Source organism: Argiope bruennichi, chromosome X2 (assembly GCF_947563725.1).
Source record: "Argiope bruennichi chromosome X2, qqArgBrue1.1, whole genome shotgun sequence".
Classification (NCBI taxonomy): domain Eukaryota; kingdom Metazoa; phylum Arthropoda; class Arachnida; order Araneae; family Araneidae; genus Argiope; species Argiope bruennichi.
Genome location: NC_079163.1, coordinates 130,290,668 through 130,311,139, shown reverse-complemented (window position 1 = coordinate 130,311,139; position 20,472 = coordinate 130,290,668). Strand labels below are relative to the sequence as shown.

At 30.3% G+C, this 20,472-nt stretch overlaps 1 protein-coding gene across 1 annotated transcript; it reads left to right on the top strand.

Moving 5' to 3' along the window:
• Positions 1-18,835: 18,835 nt before the first annotated feature.
• Positions 18,836-20,061, top strand: LOC129959884 (uncharacterized). Its single transcript, XM_056072780.1, has 2 exons — positions 18,836-19,043; positions 19,199-20,061. Exons 1-2 carry the CDS (start codon positions 18,836-18,838, stop codon positions 20,059-20,061), a joined length of 1,071 nt encoding a protein of 356 aa, XP_055928755.1.
• Positions 20,062-20,472: the final 411 nt, after the last annotated feature.

Here is a 20,472-nt window from a genome sequence, read left to right as displayed (position 1 = left end):
TTGGTGATGAGCATACTTCCCTTGTCTCTTGAAAGGGTTAATTAAAATTTTAAAGAAATGATTCCCACTGTCCAAAGTATGTAGGTGCAGATTTTGGTAATTCTATTTCAAATTGTCTGGTCTGAAAAGTACCAATACAACCAGACAAATAATGACACATACACTTGTCCATCTTTATTATTAACTTAGAAGAATGTTTGTGCGTGGCGTTTATTAGAGCTTCCATATATATCTTAATGGAATATGCATCTTAGAAAATAAAAATGTGTAAAATGTTTTTTTTTTCTGAAAATTTTTAAAAATTATGAATTAAAAATAAAATGAGATTTTGAAGTGTATTCCATCATAACTTTCAATATTATTACAGAATAAGAAGGAATTTTTGGAAATTTTTATTGAATAAGAGATATGAGAAATCATCTGAGTCATTTCAAAAATTAAAAAGAAATATTCAGTGTATGCATAAAAATTTATTGCTGAATGATTCTATTCCCTGTATTTAGAAATTTAATAAGCCTGATTGGTTTCAACAAAACAGGTTTTGCATTAATTGAAGTTTATTCACTCCCGTTTTAAATTAAGGAATTACTGTCAAGGAGCTGACAGAAAATTCAAAAAATCTGCAATACAGAATGGTACTATGAGTCTGCAATAGTATGAATTATATGATTATCAAAATTTGAAATTTCAAGATGTTTTGCTGAAGAAAACATTTAATTAAAAATTTTATATTGGCTAGTAACCTCGACGTAACACATGTGCTGATCACCGAAAGCAATAAATAATGTAAAAGTAATAAGTAAAAAAGATCAATGCAACTGTATTTTCAAAGCTTTTAAATTCAGATTTTTCTTTTTAATGATTCGTTTACCCCACGGTTTGTCGTTATCCGATTGCAAAATAGTAAGAGCTTTGATTCTAACCCGAAAAACTTAAAACTGAGATTTTTCAAAAATTGTAATTTATTTTAAAACAGTACTTAATATTCTGTAGGAACTTGATTTGAAGGTATTTAAAAAATTCCAGTTGCAAATGGTTAATTATGAGTCTAAATAATCTGTATTATTTGAGTCATTTTTCCAGGCCAAATTTGTATCATGAATATTACAAAGAAATATTTTGACAATTATTTTTATTTGTTGCAGTCATAAGGCGCATCGACCAGTTATTTCAGCATTACTGAATAACTGGCCAATTAGCTTTGCCAATTAAATATTGTAAAGTATATTTAATTATAAAATTTTAATCATGCAGATAAGTACTGAAAATCGATATATTTGAAAGTGAAACATTGCATGAAATTCCCTAATTACACAATTATTTTTTTTGAATACTGAAGAAACAAAGTTATAACGTAGTGTTACTTATCGCAATTAATGTTTTAAACACGCATTTTAAAATATTAAAATAAATTGGCAATGCGCTGAAAGGTTTTTTTTAAAAAATTAATTCACTTGCAGGTAATGTTGAGAAATAATTTCACAGTACTACGGAATAAAATAATTTGCGAAACATATTGCAATGAAAAAAATATTAGACGAGGACTTTCAATTTATAAATAAATTGGCAATGCGCTGAAAGGGTTTTTTTTTTAAAAAATTAAATCACTTGCAGGTAATGTCGAGAAATAATTTCACAGTACTACGGAATAAAATAATTTGCGAAACATATTGCAATGAAAAAAATATTAGACGAGGACTTTCAATTTATAAAAACTAGACTAGTATCAAAATAAACATGATAATAACTTATTCCTAACATAAATTTTATGTATTGTTTTATAAAATAATCGAAAAACCTCTAAAAAAACCAATCACATTTTCGCATTTTCAATCGATGTTATTGTCAATCTCTTCCTAAGCACTGAAAGAAAAATGCTCTTAGAAATCGAAAGACTACGATAAGAAACACCTGCTACTCACAGCATGAAATTTGCTAATCACTTCCCACCTGCAGCGCTGAACTGACCGCATAAGGGGAAAGCAATGCTTTTGACCAAACCGCGACATTTTTAAGGTTGAACCTGTTATTCCGGCGTGCCGCTTTCGGTAAGGATAGCAATCTGAAAGCCTCCGCCAGGAGGGTTAAAGTGCACTGCACGCATTTTAACGTAGGGTAACGAACGATGCAAATTCGCACTGCACGGAAAATCACGTAGGGGTCATACTGAACCGAAAATGGTGTCGACGTATTTTAACGTATTTCTTTCCCCCTACAAGTTTCGACATCTTGATGAATTGGAGGGGAGACAACACAATGAAGTTTTACGGCCATTTATGGAAGTCGCAGGATCTGAGGGCCGGAAGATTGCTTTAGGCATAGGGCATTGTGATGGTGTCGGCGTTAGGGAGGAACGAAAGCTCGTTCAAGAAAAGGGGACATGAATTTTTCCCCAAATGTGTGTCCTTTAATGCTCTATGTGGACTTAGATTTAAATTGCATTTGGCTTCAATAGTATTTCTTTGATATAGCTTATTTGATCGAAATGTTGTTTTAAAGTTCCATTAAAGTATTTTTCAAAATGCAGTTTTATCCTTACTTGTGATTAAACATCGCATTGAATTATTAAGAACTCGGAAGGATATATTTGAAAAATCGCCCTATATATATAGTTAATACATTAAATATATTTCTCATTCTTAGTTCAACTATTTTTATAATGCAAATTTATATTTTTTACACTAATCTCTACTTCCAATTATTTTTCTTCGTTCAAAGTAAACAGATAAACTGAATTTTGTGTTTTAAAACAGTCGTAAATTTCAAAAAATATAATAAAGGATATTATTATATTGTTTCACTTTTCAGATTTACATCGTATAAAAATATCGAATTGTGTGTCCGATTTTTTATAATGTGACTCCTTTTTAAAGTTCCTTAACGAACTGAATAAAATAATTTCTTTCAAAGTCGTAAAAGAAACAACAAAAAGATCTTTTAAAAAATTATTTCTATTCTGGAAGATATTAATATTAGTTTAGTTTTTAATATTTAGTTAGTTATTAATATTAGTTTAGTTGTTAATGATTAGTTATTAGTATTTATACCTTGATGTAGATGAAAACAAATAGCAAAATAAATTGAATCAAATGTTTGAATAATTTTGTTAGGAACATTAAGAGATTGATAACATCGTAACAGTCTTTAACTCAGCAAATTATCTTAAGATTTTTTTTTCAATAATTTATCAAAGAAGATATATTTCTTAGATAAAGTAAGAGATTTATCAAAACTAAAAAAAATAGGAATTTCAAAAATTCTATATTTATTTTAAAGTTCTTTGAAGCATTTTTTGTTTTTTTGTTTGGTTAATATGCTAATGAGAATTCTTCATTAAAACCTAAAATCTGAGTGGATAAATGAGATAGCTTTTGATGAATCTTGTGCAAAGTGCAGCAAGATTTTTAATTACATGTTGTAAGGACGTTCTAATGCAAAATAATGCAGATAAATGCTTCAATGGTGCATGGACAATAAATTATTTTTGAATATTTAAAAGTGTAACATTCATAGTTATGCCTTGAAATCACAACCTGTTATTTACTCGTGTAAAATAAAGGATTATACATTACTTCACTCAGATTTTGTTATGGGAGTATTACTTATGGAACAAAATTTCATAAACTGCACACATTGGGGCAGGATCAACCTTAAAAGTTGCGGGGTCCAAACTGGAAAACAAATTTTATCAATACTGTATTATTATTATTATTATTATTAAAAGCAATCTAAGGATTTGCAATCAAGGTAAAGATCAATGGTAGTATTTACCTCTCTACTTTCTCCTATGCATATGCTTATGAGTGCAGAGGTATCCGCATTTCTTTAGAATAGAATCAAGTATAAATTAGGTACGTCTTCCTATTCTTTTAGATTGGAGCAAAAATTCGATACATATTTGTAATAATGATGTCAAAGCAAAGAACCAAATTTCATTTATCTATTTTTTGTAATTTTAAATGATTAATCAAATACTCACGAATAGACAGACTTACGGATAATTAATCCTTTTACAAATTATATTTAAAAAAATTAATATAAATCTACATTTTGATAAAATTGAATTATACATTTTACTAATCTAGTCGCTTTTGTTTTGGGGTATCATGCTCACGCATTCAAGGTCAGATAGATTTCCCATCAGCCAGTTTCATCTAATATTTGAGATAAGATTACATTTAAGTTAATTGCAATTAATTTATGAAAATTGCAATACGTTGCCGTACGAGACAGAAAGAATTTAAAAGTTATCCCAAATGCATGGAATGATTCCAAGGGTACATGCTCTGCCTTTTTAACCTTAGCTATTGAATTGAGAGGAGGTCAAAAAAGGTTAATAAAGGGGTTTAAATGGTTGAAAAAAGGGGATAAGCCATATCCAGTATGCTGTATTAATCTGAAATTTGAGAAACAATTGTTTGTTATTTAAGTCAATTATATAAATAAATACTAGTTATGCAAATTTTCCAAACATTTTAACAAGTTTCTAAAAAAAAGCTGAATTTTTTAATCTACGTTATTATGTTTAAATATTACACATTTTTAATTCTTAATCTGCTTTTTAATGTTTTTAAAAGTTGCATTTAATTTCCATGCATGTTTCTTAATACATTTAAAATCCAGTGTTTATTGCTTTTAGAATCTCAAATGTGTTTAACTTTTAAATTCCCAGTCCACGTTACAATATTTTCATAGTTTGGTGATAAAAGAATTTTTTTTAAATGTTCCTTTTGTATAAAATTCTATTTAATCGGATTTTTTTTTCTGTAGTGAACATTTAATTTAAATAAATAAGTATATAAAAGTCTACTGACTATGTTACAAACTTGGATACTTTCAAATCCACTAATAACTAGATTTCCGAATGATTTCAAAATTTCACCCACGTATATATATAATTCCAATCAGCGCCAACTTCAACCACAAGACCAATTTCATACATCATAAAAGATCGCATGTCCCTCATCACCTTCCTTCAAGAGAAATATTATATATATATATATATATATATATATATATATATATATATATATATATATATATATATATATATATATATATATATATATATACAAAAGTATTAGAATCAAGTTAATAGGAAAAACAAAAATCGAATAAAAATTAAACCAAAAAAATTATTAAAAAAATATTAAAAAAGAATCCGGCCTGAAGACTTTTTCAAGGGTCACCCTCAGGCAGGGATTCAAATAAAGGGATTTTTTCTGTGAGGACAAACAGACATAAGTCTAATAATGATTCCTCGTGACCCGAAAATCCCCTGAAATTATGCTCAAGAGATATACCATTTTAACAGAAAGGAAATACAAAATAACAAATTAGAAAAAAACCACAAAGTAAAAATACAATATAAACAATAACAATAAAAACAAAAACAGCATTAAAATTAAAATTAAAATTAAAAACGAAAAGGCCAAAACATACCATCCAACAGTGAAGGAAACTTTAAACAATCGATTGTGATTTCCTGTTTTTAAAAGTTAACAGTAAATTATGTAAACAGAGGTAGGCACCCAGCGCCATCTATTGAGTGATCCAATATGCAAGTAAAGTTCTATTTTTATTTAAGCCAAAATATTAATCCCAAACCATACCTTGTTTAATTAAAAAATTGACATTACAGTAATTTTTAGGAAAATCATTTTTAACTAAATTTTTAAGGAGGATATTTGATGCTTCAATATAAGAATTTTTATTATTGCAAACCCTTTTGATCCTGTTAACTTGTGAGAAAATTAGATTTTTGAAAATTTTAGAGTTTAGATTGGAATGGTAGTTACATAGTTTTGTTATTTTAAAGTTGAAATCATCCCTTTTATCGTATATACCAACTATTGTTTTATCATTAGCAATTTCGATTTTTAAATCCAGAAAGGTAGCCTCAAGTTGATTAATATTTGTATCTTTTAGAATTAAATCTTTTGGATAGCAATTAGTAATAATATTAGTATTGTCGAAGTTAATCAAAAGTAGGTCATCAATATATCTCCACCCGTTTATTAAATTATATTTAATTATTTTTTTTCTCATAGTAATGCAGGAAAATATTAGCTAAAGCACTTGAGAAAGCTGTCCCCATTGGAATGCCCTTGACTTGTTTATAAAAATTAATACCATTAAACACGTAATTTTCAGTAATATTAAAATTACATAACTCAAGCCAGTTATTTTTAGGAATGATATTTTCATTTAAATATTCGTCATATATAAAAGTGCAGACCTTTATTAATTTTTCATGAGGTAGATTAGTGTATAAATTTTCGAAATCAAAAGTATTAAGTTTATTAATGTTGTTATCTTTAAGAAAATCCAAAACTTCTTTGTTACTAGAAATAATAAAGTTGTCTTCATTTTTTATTTTGTCCAGGATAATTTTTAAGTATTTAAAGAAATGTTTACCCGTATAGTAATTATAACTACCAGTGCTACAGGTTACGAATCTGAATTTTAATGGATTTTTATGAAATTTAACTGTTGGGAATAAATAAGGATAGTTAAGAGAGCAAGTCTTAGTTTTGGTTTTTTTTGCGAAAGCTAGCATTCTTTTATCTAATTCCTTTTTTCCGGTGTTCTTTAACATATAAGTTGCATTAGAGTTATATTCATTAATTAAAAGTTCTTTATAATAATATTTACAAATTAAACAGAAATTATTTGCTGATTTATCTATTACTGTAATAACAAATTTTTCTTTTAAATTTTTTATTTCATTTTTTAATGTTTTACTAAAATAAATCCCACGTTCTTTAGATCTGTCAAAATCAGTATTCAATTTTATTTTAATTTCCTTTAAAATTCTCACTTTCCATTCCCCGAAACCTTCCGCAGGCCAGTGGTATTTTCTAGATAATTTGGCAATAAAAACATCCAAATCATTACCAATAGAAATCAAAATTTTGTTATGGTTTATTTTTTCTCTTAATCTAAATTTTGTTCCTCTTCCCATCAAATCTCTTAAAGAGTTGGATTCAATAATTTTTAAATCACCTGTAATAATATGACCTTTATCAATATCTATAAAATCTTTATATTTTTCCTTGTTACAGTAACAATCTGTTTTATTTAATTTATCTAAATTTTTGCTATAGTAATTATAATTACAAATTTTTTTCTTTAAAGTTGAAGTGTAACTAAACGCTATTGAAACAGTAGTTTTATCTGCAAGAGGAAAAAATATATTATTATTATGTATAATTTTGGGTAATTTTAGATATTCGAAGTAAATATCCAAGAATTTAATCACACAGTATTCTTTGTAAACATTATTTTTATTATTAAAAAGTAAATCGTTTTTTCCAATGTTAAGTTTACATTTAATAAGATCTAGAATAATACATTTAGTGTACGAATTTTTAAACTCTAATTCCCCGAATTTATTATTTAAAAACCATTTCATTTTATTATTTCTAAGACCAAAAATGTATTTCCTAATTCTGTGAATGTTTTCACTATTGTGTTCCAGATTACAGTAATTTTGAAATTCCTCAAATATAATTTGAAAATTGCCTCCTTTCCCTTTACCTCTTTTAAATCTTTTAGAAAAGTTATCTTTATTTAGAAAATTTTTAAAAATGTTAAATTTGTTATAAATGCAATTATTGTTTAAATCTGCATAACCTTCCCCATTTAATTTACTATTGAGACCATAAGGAAATAAAGTTTTCAGGTTGCAAATATAAATGTTTATATATATATATATATATTTCTTCGCTATATATTCACTAGATACGTCACATGGCGGCAATTTAAAATTATTTCCAAAGCCTTTCGGTGCTTAAGCTGCTCCAACCGATTCTGCCAATTTTTATTTCATACTAGCCGCCTTTGGCGACCAGCTGGTTCGCCAGTATTACCGCTCGCTACAATTTTCAATTAAATATATTAACTGGTCTCTTAATAGATTCTCAAACAAAACATTTTTTAATCTTCAGATTTTGATAGTCATACCAAACTTATACTGTTGTTTAGATCTTTTCGTTCAATTTACTTTATATATTTTGCTAATTTGTTGTCATTTCCGATAAAACTTCAACTTTAATTTAAAGTGGAAATGATGAAATTGCAATTAATATAAAGATATTTTTTAATAAAACCAAGGGTTTTATTTTATTTATCTTTATTGTTATTTATTTATTTATTATTATTATTGAATATGAGTATTGCAAACAGAATCGCTCGGTATTTAAGTCTTATGTGAACTACAAAATATTTTCATAATTTATGTAATATCTCAAACAATAATTCAAAAAAATTTCTCAGATTCAGCATAAAATGCAGTTTTTAGTTATGCTTTCAAAAGGATTGAAATGAAATCAATAAAAATATTTTGTTCCGGCCTATAAATATATTTCAAAAATTATGAAGTCTAAATTTAATGCAGTAAGGTATCAGATTCTGAGAAATATTCTGGACACACCAAATTTTAAATAAATGAATGAATGTTTCTATTTTCCACGATCAACTAAGACTTATTTATTAAGTTTTGAATGTTAAAAATTTAAAAAAACTCAACATTTTCATAATCTTAGGCCAATTAATCTTGAGAAACCTGCGCGCTGATTGGCATATTTTCTTTGAAACGATCAATGGAAAATCTAAAATTATCCTTTTTTTATTGAATAGTGATATTCAAATTTTCATAAATCAGTCAGTTTAAGTGATTGATTTAGTTGATTGGAAATTAACTCTTTTTATTTGAAATATTAGTGTTTCAAGAACATTTTGTTATTCGTGATTTCTACAGCATTAGCTTTATATAAAATCAAAAATTCGTTATTTATTAGAGCATTTATTGAATCAAGTTACATAAAATATAATCATTTTCCATTTAGACCATTTTAGCAGATCTGTGTCTTACTAAAGGTTTACAAATTAGCTGTGTGGCCCTGATTTGAATGGATATCCTGTCCATATTAAACAAAACTTGTCTTAAAATAAAACTGATTTATCGGATTAATAATATAGTGAGTGTAAAAGATCATAAAATAATTTTTCTTGAATTTATTTTTTAGAAAAAACAATATTTCATATCCTACAGACACGTGCCGAAAATTATATTTTTGCAGATTTCATTTCCAAAAATATTTAATTTATTTTCAATTGGAGCTTTAATCAATGTGATGGCAACACTTTGAAAAAAGCTAATTTTTTCCCATGAATGCGAAACGTGCTCGTGCAGCTTAAATTTTATTTTTATTTTGTACGAAAAAAATTGTTGAAAAATATAATTTAAATATTTATTTAAAAATTCATTAAAATAGAAATTTAATTTTAAGGTTAAAATATTGGTATCATTTAAAAGATAAATTTTTGATCTTTAACTTCATGTACAAATATTTTTTGTGCGGTAATATTTTCGGAAGTTATAGCAGGAACACGCCAAAATTTCGCTTAATTTTTAAATAAATAAAATTCTAATTAAAAATTCGAAAAAAATAACCCCCAGGTGCACATTCCCGGCCTCCAAGGTATACACGTGCCAAATTTGGTTGCTGTAGGTTGAATGGTCTGGCCTGTAGAGCGCCAACACATACACACACATTGAGCTTTATTATAAGTATAGATTAAAACTTTTGTCCATTAGATATGTCATCAATGATCGCTTGCTCTCTATGATTTCCCAATTTCAAAATAATAATAATAATAATAAACGTCTGTGGATGATATTGTGGGTGGATACTATTTGTTTTCTTTCAGCATTTCTTTATAATTCCGTTTTTCTGAGTGCTGGAAAATATATGAATATAGAATTTCTGAAACTTGCGAATAAATTTTTTACATCAAATTTTGGTGATAAATTTGCAAAAACCAGGTGTGTGATACGTGCAGTTTTTAAACATCGTACAGTAGGAAATATCTTGAATGAATAAGTTTAAAACTGCTTAAATGAAAAGTATCAAACTAGTTTTTCAGATTAGACGAAAATTAGAAAAAACATTTATGTACATTGTATTTTTTAAAAGAAAATTCTAAGCGTTATAAACATATTGAAATTTATGAGGAATAAAATACTCCTGCATAATATCTTGAAAGAATTGTTTGTTTGTTTTAGCTGACTTTGAATGTTTTTGAAAATGACAATTTCATTGAATGTGAACATAAAATGGTGGAAATAGATGAGGGAAAAAATAGAAATAAATGTTGATTGTTTTAAATTTCACTAACTCTTTAAAATCACTAGAACAGTATACAACTTCAAAAATAAATTCTAAATAAAAACATTTGATATGCATTTACACTGGCACAATTTATAAGGTTTTAAATTGTAAATTTCATTATTTTGAATCATTTAAAAACGAAGGCGTCATTATTTTTCAATAAAAAAATAATGATTATAAACAATATTGAATTCTGATAAAACTGCTATGAGATGTTTCAGGGCCTGGATAACTAATACCTAGGTAGTGAATTATGTGGCTCTAAAATAATATATTTTTTCAGCTGTCCAACCAATTTGCTGATTTGCACTCAAAAATTGTATGTTTTATTATAATAGAAGATGATGCCATTTCTTCTAAAATATAATACATCAGCTCTTTATTATTATTTAAGCATTTCAGATTAACAGAACTATTTATGATTAGTTCTAATTTTAGACATATGCTACCGCGTTGCAGATGTTATTGCTCGATACAAAAATATTACAATGATTTATTTAAAAGAATAATAAGGAAATATGAAGAAAATTTTATCCTACATTGACTGCTCTCTCTCTCTCTTATATATATATATATATATATATATATATATATATATATATATATATATATATATATATATATATATATATATATATATATATATATATAATGAAATGAAATGAGACCGAATATATAATGAAATTTTTGTTCAACGATTCTGCTGTGCAACGATTCGCAAAGTGTTATATCAGCGATCGGGGTTAAAAAGAAACAGAAGTTTTCCCATTCACTATTCTTAGAAACCCTCTGATTTTTGTAGCCGTACAAAATAAAGGAAAGCAATTAAATTTGACTTGAATGAGCGGTAACTTGTTCCTACCCTTAGGGACTCTTGACCCCACATGACGTTTGGGGGAAAGCAAAAATTCGGCTAACGCTTTCAGTGCATCTCGTTTGGAAAACCGATGCGTTTTTACGATACAAAACTAGTCTGGCATCTCTCGCTTTTCAGAAGTTTCACACGTAAAATGAAACCACCCAGAGGGTTAATATTGAATAATATTATATAATATCGTAAAATATTCTGTTGCAGTCTGTGCTACCTAGGGATGTAAACTATCTTGGTTATGTCAGGCATGTTGGCATTAATATCAAAAGAAACCGGATTATGATCACTGATGTAATCGTTAATTGAATAGGCCATTTCAAAAAAAAAATCTTCAAGATTCCAAAGTTAAATGTGCTGGGACTATGGACATTATTGTCCATAAGCAATAAGTTTGGATAATTGGAGAACATAAGCAATAAGTTTGGATAATTGGAGAAGAAATTGTAGATAATCATTCCCTTTCTGATTTGTTTGCTCGAATTCCATTCGCTGTGTTTCGCATTAAGTCGTTAATTGGTATTCATTTGCTTTTGAATTGAAACTACTGCTTAATTCTCGGATAGAAATATTACCATGCGGAGTTCTGTATTTTCAAAGATGTTGGTTTTTAGGGAGTTGGATCGTGCTGATTATGTTTTCAAATGAAGAAAAGAGGAAGGAAATAGGATGATGGCCAATCGAATTTCAAATAAGAATAGCTGCGTGACCTACTTGTGATGAGTGGTCAATTCTTTCTACAGACAGATTAATGTGGGAATTTCAGCTCTTTACCAAAATTCAAGTGAGATTCTCGGAAAGCAACAGTATCAGGCTTCCAATCTCATAAAAAAAAAAGAAACAAATTAATGTTCTTAAAATAACTTGTGGTGAATAGCATATAAGCCAGTTAACAACTATCGGAACATCACTGCTTAGCGCACCTATACATAGAACTAGAGATGCATAATCCACAATTTTTTGAATAACAAATCATATTGCTATTGTTATTTTTAAATATGCGTTCCAAATATCTGTTATTTCAATCATATTATTAATTAAAAATTATTACTTAATATTAAATATAAATTTATTAATTGTAATTAATACTTAATTTACTAATCTAATTAACGTGTGAATGAATTAATTTATCTGTTTCAGCTTACTTCTTAAATTTTTTTTTTCTCAAAACTATTTATTTAATTTATTTATTAGAGTGAACCATTTTCTGGAAAAGATGAGTTAAAAATATATGTCATTTCTTTAAAATGTTTACTTTAGTCCTATATTATACCAATAGATGGCGCCAGCAGTAAACAGAGTACATGTAATCAAAGTCAATCATGTCACGAGCAATAAAAAATGATCTGTATGGAATAGTGCATCATTAAATACGAATATCGGTGACTTCGCACTTTCCAGTGAAGCCTCGCACTTTCCGGTGAAATCACCGCTGCGATAAATTTCAGTGATATGCAATTCAATGATATGATACGATAATTCCAATAACCGGTCCGTTCACTTTTCAATCCAATCACAGATTTCTTTCGAGAGCTTCCATTGGACAGATCGTATCGTCCCCGCTCCGGCAAATTTCAGCGATATCGTATCGATTGTTAGTTTCTATCGTGATCCAAAACTTGTAATCGAAATATCATCAGTAAGATCGTATGAAGGATTTGAATCACACCCCTCTTTGAAAAGTATTGATCACTTGTATTTGTGACTTTTTGATATTGGTTACGTAATAACCGCTCTGAAAATATTCGTCATCCCTACATAGAACAGGGATTCCTCGGGCGAAGTATTAACATAGTATTAGGGAAAGTAGATAGGTAGCGCTTAAAAATGACATGAATAAAAGATGGCGCTACGATCACTACAAACTCAATAATTTTCTGACAACTTGATTAGTTTTTCATTATAGCTCAGTGGTAAGTTTTATTAATCGAAGTTGTTTCACAACGCTTTTCACGGTGTGTAGGAAGCGAATAATACTTTTTTTTTTCCTTGAAATAATGTGTCGACGCATTAGCTTAAAACATATTTTTCAGTAATCTTTCTACTTATTTATTGGAAATTTAATACAAATTCCATTTAATCATATTTATAAAATGATTAACTAATATAAATTCCTTTTTATATTCTATAAGCCTTTCTTTGTATATTATTTCATTACAGGAATGCTGGAGAAAAATGAAATAGTATTAAACATTCAGTACAAACGAAAAATTTCAGACTATTTATTTTCGTCATGTAGCTTTTCCTTTTTTTTCTACTGTTTTTTTTTTTATTACTTTTAATGCTGTTTTTACAGGGTTCTGAATTTCTTAATGTTAATAAATCACGAAATTATTTAAAAGTACTTTTTGCCTGACGAATGTTCCCACTGATATATCTTCTGAAAAAAAATTATTAATAATGTGTTAACTTATATTCCTTTAAAGAAAAAGTTTTAAATAATATGGAAACATATTTTTCAATAATATCTAATGTGCACTGTTTTTTTTTTTTTTTTTTTTTTTTTTGGAAAAAAAAAAAAAAAGAAAGAAAACAAAAACAATATTTATATTCACATACAAAAGCGAAAAATGATTCAACTGAACCAGGAAAAGTGTTCAGCTACAACACAATATTTAAAAGACAACACTTATCACTAGTATCCCTCTCGCTGAAACATTTCTACTTGTGAAAAGTAAGGTTTGCGATGGATTCGCCCGTCCAATAGGAATAAATGTTGCGATCGAGACGCTAGTGTCTAAAAAGTAAATAAATAATAATTCGGTTGATGCCAACAACACATTTACCAATGAATGAAAATAAATAATGAAGGCCTGAATGGAATCGCACGAAAAATTCAACGTTGACGTCATAACATATTATAAGTAGTTTTGTCAAACAAATGAAAGGAACAGAAGTAGGGATGCCAGGAGCTAGTTATAAAAGGGATATAACCACTGCTCACATTACGCAGTAGTTTTCAAAACAAAATTTTTGCCAAACATGTTTCTAATTTTCAACAGTCATCAGATGATGAAAACAGCGGCTGAGCTGGCAAGTATAAATAAAAATAAGCACATACCAATCTGCCAAAATTGTTATGTTTAAGAAAATTATCAAGTGACCTTTATGTTACTCAGAACGATGGACCTCGTAATTTTGAACCACGATCAGATGATGAGAACGACATTTCAGGTAGCACCCTCCTCTCCAAACTTCCACATCACAGGAGAACGCTTAGTCTCGACGAATTTGGCGTGCACCAGATCCGCCTATACGACGGTTCTTCGGTGGAATCGGGTCTCGAACCTGAAACCCACCGGTGCCGAAGCCGAGACCTTATCACCAGGACAGCGTGGTCCTTTATAGTAGTTAATTAGTACAATATAGGGAAAGTGAGTTGATCAGTATTAGGAACTATACTGTACAATATTGGAATCCAGTACTGATTAATATAACAAAAGTCTTATGTTTCACAATTTCACACTGTTTCAATACTGTTAAACAAGGCTGCACAATATTTTCCACAAATTTTACAATATTACATAATGTATTGTGCTATTTAGGTATCTGAAATTTATGCATGCCTGTTGGTCTAAAGATTAAATGTCTTCATATTTTCTACATTTTATTTTAAGAGTTTAATGGGCCTTTAAGTTCCTTTTTTCGAAATTTATGACGATACTTCATTGAAATTGCCAAATTTGATGCTCTATTTCTATAATTTTGAATGTTTTGTAAAATGCATTTCATAACGGTGAACATCTTTTGATGGATTGATTATAACAACTGCAATGTTATCACTGAAATTGTGACTTGAAATTTGTCATTAGAATCATTGATAGTCAAGATGCATGTTATTGTATTTTGACTATTGCAATTGATAAATTGTAATTCTTCAATTGCATACATAATTGCAACTCTTCAATGATACTTTCATTGAAGAGTCAAAACATTATAACCAACTATAAAAAAAATTATTAGCCCCTCTTTAGTGCGACCAATAGCGTCAATATATATGATCATGGAATCCGTAAGGTTCTGCAAGAGTCTGTAAGCAAAGTTAATAAATGTTCAATTACTGTCTATCAGTTCGCGCAAATTACGCTGCGGAGAATCATTAGAATACATTCCATGAAAATGCATAAATGCTTGATTGGATTAAGATTCCAATAATCTGGCTATCAATGGAATTCTGAAACCATATAGACACATTTCAGTGTAATATCAGGACCGTTATTTTGCTGGAGAAAAACATTGCCGTTTGAAAAAACAGACAGAAAACAAGTGTAAATGGTACTCAGTGGCATTCAAGTGGTACAAAGATTTTATGATGCTGTCTACAACAATCGCAAGCTTTACAGCGAACCATTCAAACGTTTCTCATAGCATAAAAGATCAAACACAAGAGTGAATTGACGTGTATGATGACGTATATTGATGATGATGTATTATTCTTGCCAAATGACGAATTCTGACCTTAGCATCGATGTAAAGTGAGTGAAGTCAATTTCATTTGCTCTGATAACTCATTTCAATGATTCAATGACGATTCTTAAGTACAAGTCCTCGAAAAATTTCTGCTTTGTTCTCTGTTAGTATCTACAGGCTATCATATAATAGAATGATTTTTTCCTTTCAAGCCTGACAGTCTGCTGATCCTACAACTTGTTTCAGGTGTGGTGCCATTATTGTGGTGAAAAGCTTATAAGCCAGCTAATAGCTACGAAACACGGGCAATCGTTTTTGTCTTGTGGTCTTGTTACTCGGCTGCGAACCACAAGGTCCCAGGTTCTATCCTCTCTCATCCCAATCCGCTACACGGCCTTCTGCCGGCTGTTACTAATCCAATTTTTGTAAATATTAACTACCGCAACACAAAAGCAGCTCATTAACTTAGCAATTTCTGAAAATCTAGTTTCAAAATGTCGGGTCGTGACAGATTACCTTTTACTGAACTCAACTAAATCTCGGTTTATATCCATGGTGACAAACGTAATTACGTACTACATCTAACAACATCCTCCTGTAAAACGCACAATGCAGTTCAAAATTACATTTGTGTGGTGAAGTTAATGTATACTATATGAAAGTAAATCAATCTCATTCATCTTCTAAGAGTATAATTATCGAAGTTTTATTACCAAACCAAACTATCTTTCTTCTTTCTGATAAAATTTACTAATTGAAAAAAACGTTTCCTTTTTTTTCTGTGGTTCTTTGAAATTGCAGCTCACAATAGGCAGAAAGCAATTGAATGGAATTATTTATTTTTGTTCATAATTTACTAAATGCGGCACGTGCGGCAGTGAATAATTACAGAAAAGTAATACTTTATCCGCATTGAAAAGTAAATGGAGACTTTTAAATTTCAAACCTTCAATCGTTTAGCTTAACTATATTAACGTTCAGTTTTAGAATAACTCTAAGGACTAATTTGAGATGAATTCCTAGTTTTGAAACTACGATCAGATGATGTGGACGATACTTGAGTCAGTATTCCCTTTCCAAACTTCCATACTACGCAGGGGGGGGGGAGTATTTGGCTTAATCTCTACACCTTTGAAATCTCTATACCTAAATTAGTTTATTCGAATTAAATAAATATTTAAATGTAAGAGAGTTAGCAGAACACTTTTACAATGTTTGAAAATTGCAAAACACCTGAAGTGTGATTCTAATTATATGCTATTTTAACTATTATGAGGAAGTCAAGAATTTTTTTACAGTCTTTGAACATTATACAAAAGTGTTAGCAAAACAGAATTGTTGTTTTGTCAATTCAATAATTATATTTTTCCAGGAATCCATAAGTTTACATAGACAAGATAAATGAGGTCCCCTTCATATTCCAATAATCAGATAACCATAGATTTTTAAAATAAATAAATTTTAATCATTTAATGAACTAAATTTAATAAATAAAAATCACTAATATACGGAGTTAAAATTGATAAGCATGGTTAATTTTTATGCCTTGATTTCATGTATATATTTAGTCAATCTGTTTTTCTTTATCACAATACTAGCTGTACACTACTACGCGTTGATATGGCTCAGTTACATTTCTCCCATAACTCTGTTGGAGATGAGAGAGAACAGCTTATCAATATGATTGCAAACAAGACACGATTTTGATTTGGATGCAATGTATTGCACTCGTTATTAATGCATACATCCCACCGTTGGTCGTTTCCCAATAAATTCAGAACTTAACATGCACTGCAGAAAATGGTATGCGTTACACCTTTGGCAATTTTCTATTTGTGAAAAGTTATTGGATGCTGCAAATTTACCAATAGCATGCAAAGAAAAAAGCATTAATCTTGATTGGATGCACGGGTTGCAATCTGCTTGTCGTGGTTTCTTTGAGTTTGCCAGTTGTCCATCGCCTCCTCTTCCCTTTTGCGCCGCCGAAATTATTTTCTACTCTCAATCTATGTGTAGACACTTACGAATACAACAAAGCTTTTCACCGACTAAATCATGACGAACATTTATACTTTTATTTATATGGATTTTTATTACATAATTATTACTATTTTTTAATTTTTAAACTTACTGCAGTATTAAGGTTTGATTAACTAATCAATCGACATAGCTGAATTCCATTACAATGAGAAACGAAATATCTCAATCCATTCGAACACGTCTATCCGGAAAGGTCAGTTTCACGATATAATTTGAATTCAACGGAAAATCAAACGACACAGTTTAATTCTGCCGCCAACTGCATTGATAAATAAAAGGTTAAAAAGAAAGGAATGAAAAAAAAAACTAAACTCTATTCACGAAATGAATGCTATGGTAAACGGCACGTAATGCCACAAGAAATAATTAAAACAAAATGAAAATAAATCGAAATCTATGAAAATTCAATTTAACAATGCAATTGGAAACATTGAAACGGAAACATGCTAAACTATTTAACATAGAGTGTGTTGGTTTTGCATCCAACAGACGGAGCTGTTTTCAAAGAGCATGTTTTTATCTGTCACAAGAGTGATATCTATGTAACAGGTATATAAAAACACTTGCGTATTCGAATGCAACGCTGTGTCAAAATTTTTAGGCAATTGGAACTTGCGGAGATTTAAGATTTTGAAGAACAAACGAATATTTACATTAAAAAGGTTTTACTAATGTAAGTAATTCTAAGTTAATGCCTCTTATAAAAAAGAATAATCTTCATTTGTATCAATCTCCATTACAAATTCAGGTAGTTCATATTGCATTCTCAATAATACATTTTGTTACCTTTGCCAATCAAATATTGATGGACTACAGAAGAAACTTCATGAAGAAACAGTAGCTGTTTTTCTCAATCTGTCCTCTGCTTTCGACCGTGTTTGGCGACATAAACTCGTCCACATTGCCCATGAAGTCGGCATCGAAGGACATGCACTTGTTTGGATAAATGACTTCTTGAGGAACAGACATTTCTCAGTCAGATTCAATGGAGAACTCTCTAAGACCCGTAGAACATATGCTGGTGTACCACAAGGCTCTGTCTTGAGTCCACTACTCTTTCGTCTGCTATGCAGATGATATTGCCATCTGGAGCACAAATCATGATCTCAAAACTTCTTAGAAATTCCTAAATCTCAGTTTGAAAGGCATTGCAACATGGATAAAACTTACTATAAACCCCAATAAGTCTAACTACTGTGTTTTCTCAACTGATAGAAAAAATCGTAGAACCTTTCAACCGGTCCTAAAAATTCAAAACACCCTTATTGGACGCGTTGAAAATCCTAAATACCTGGGAGTGATCCTAGATCCAGAACTGAGATTTGCTAAACATAGGAAAACCATGGCAAATAAGGGTCTAAAGAAATTGAACATCCTCCGCAAACTTTGTGGCACAAACTGGGGCTTGAGATCATCAACATTAAAAAATACTTACTGCACCGTCATCAGGCCAGTACTTGAGTATTGGTCCCCCATTTGGGCACAAGTGTCTAAATCTGTTAAAGACACTTTGGACTCAGTCCAACATAGAGCATCAAAAATCATCATTGGTGCAGTGCCCTCTACTAACAACACCAAGTTGAACTTGAAAGCGGTCTTGTTTCCTTTGAATACAGACGGAAACTTGCCACTCTAAAATTCACTAACAAAATCAGAAGCCACAATAAGGACCACATAGCTCACAGAGCTTTTGATACTTGGACAGGCAAGTCAAGGCTTCAGAGATCATCAACGCTGCAATTTGACAGAGACATCAGAAAGGCGATCCATCTTGATCACTCCTCTCTGGACATTACTCAAGAACCACTTTTTCCTTCCAAGCCTCCTTTGAATACTAAAATCAATACTAACCTACTGGAACCATGTTCTAAGAAAGAACCAACCCAAGTTTTATTACAAAAAGGAGAAGACACTGTTCGTTCACTTTCCAGTGAAAATAGCATTATAGTCAACACAGATGGTTCCTCTGATGTTGACTGTAACAGAGGTGGTGCTGGTATCTCCATCATTTACCCATCAGGATATAACGTCAAACTCAGAATACCCACTGGCCAAATTGCTTCAAACTTCACAAGCGAATTAATCGCTATTAAAGAGGTTCTTACCCATTTTCGCTCTCATTCTCTAAACGACTCAATAAAAGAAATTGTGATTTTCTCAGACTCAAAATCAGCACTCGAATCCATACATAATGATAAAACAACAATAACGCAAGAAATTAATACCCTTCTCCATTTACTAAATATACCTTGCACTCTCCAGTGGATCCCAGCTCATGTTGAAATTGAGGGGAACGAATGTGCAGATGCCCTTGCAAAGGAAGCATGCAACGAAGACCAACCTCGAGTAGTCACCTGTACAGATGCGAATACTGCCGCCAGGCGAAGGATCTACAACCAGCATCTTAGCAAGGCAACAATCCCCGATCTAAACTGCCCAAGAAACCTTTCCTCTACAATAGCTAGGCGACGTACTGGACATTTCAAAGGTATGAAGATCTCACGAACCAATATATCCCATCTGCAAGTGCTGTCCCCATTCGCAACTAACTCCACATCATGTTTTTGACTGCCAGGCCCTTATCGGTTCCCTCTTTCAACTTGGAGCACTCCCAATCGAAATCCTCCATAGCCATCGGGCTCCAGAACTTGCATATCTTGTCACCAAGGCTTTTAGAGGACTCTAATCTTTTGCACTAGTACTGTATGCATAGACACGACAACAACAATAATAATACATTTTACTTCCTTTCTCAAGTTAAATCGCTTCATCAACCTCACTGTCGGCAAGATCATGCATCTCTTTATTCATCCTTTTTCTAATGACATTTTTGATTAATTCTCCTTCTTCAATACGAGAAAATCCTTCGCCACCAATGGGGTCAATTCACGGTCACGTGTCAGGTACCAAACAAACCGTTTCTGTTCAATTTTCAACCGTTCTGCGAATGTCGGGATGTCTGCCGATAACGTTGATGAA

What these genes read in the sequence shown, in the direction of transcription:
- LOC129959884 (XM_056072780.1), top strand. Translation starts at nt 18,836, where the DNA reads ATGGCAAATAAGGGTCTAAAGAAATTGAACATCCTCCGCAAACTTTGT. An exon ending in AGCATCAAAAATCATCATTG is followed by an intron (nt 19,044 to 19,198) that starts GTGCAGTGCCCT and finishes ATACTTGGACAG; the next exon opens with GCAAGTCAAGGCTTCAGAGA.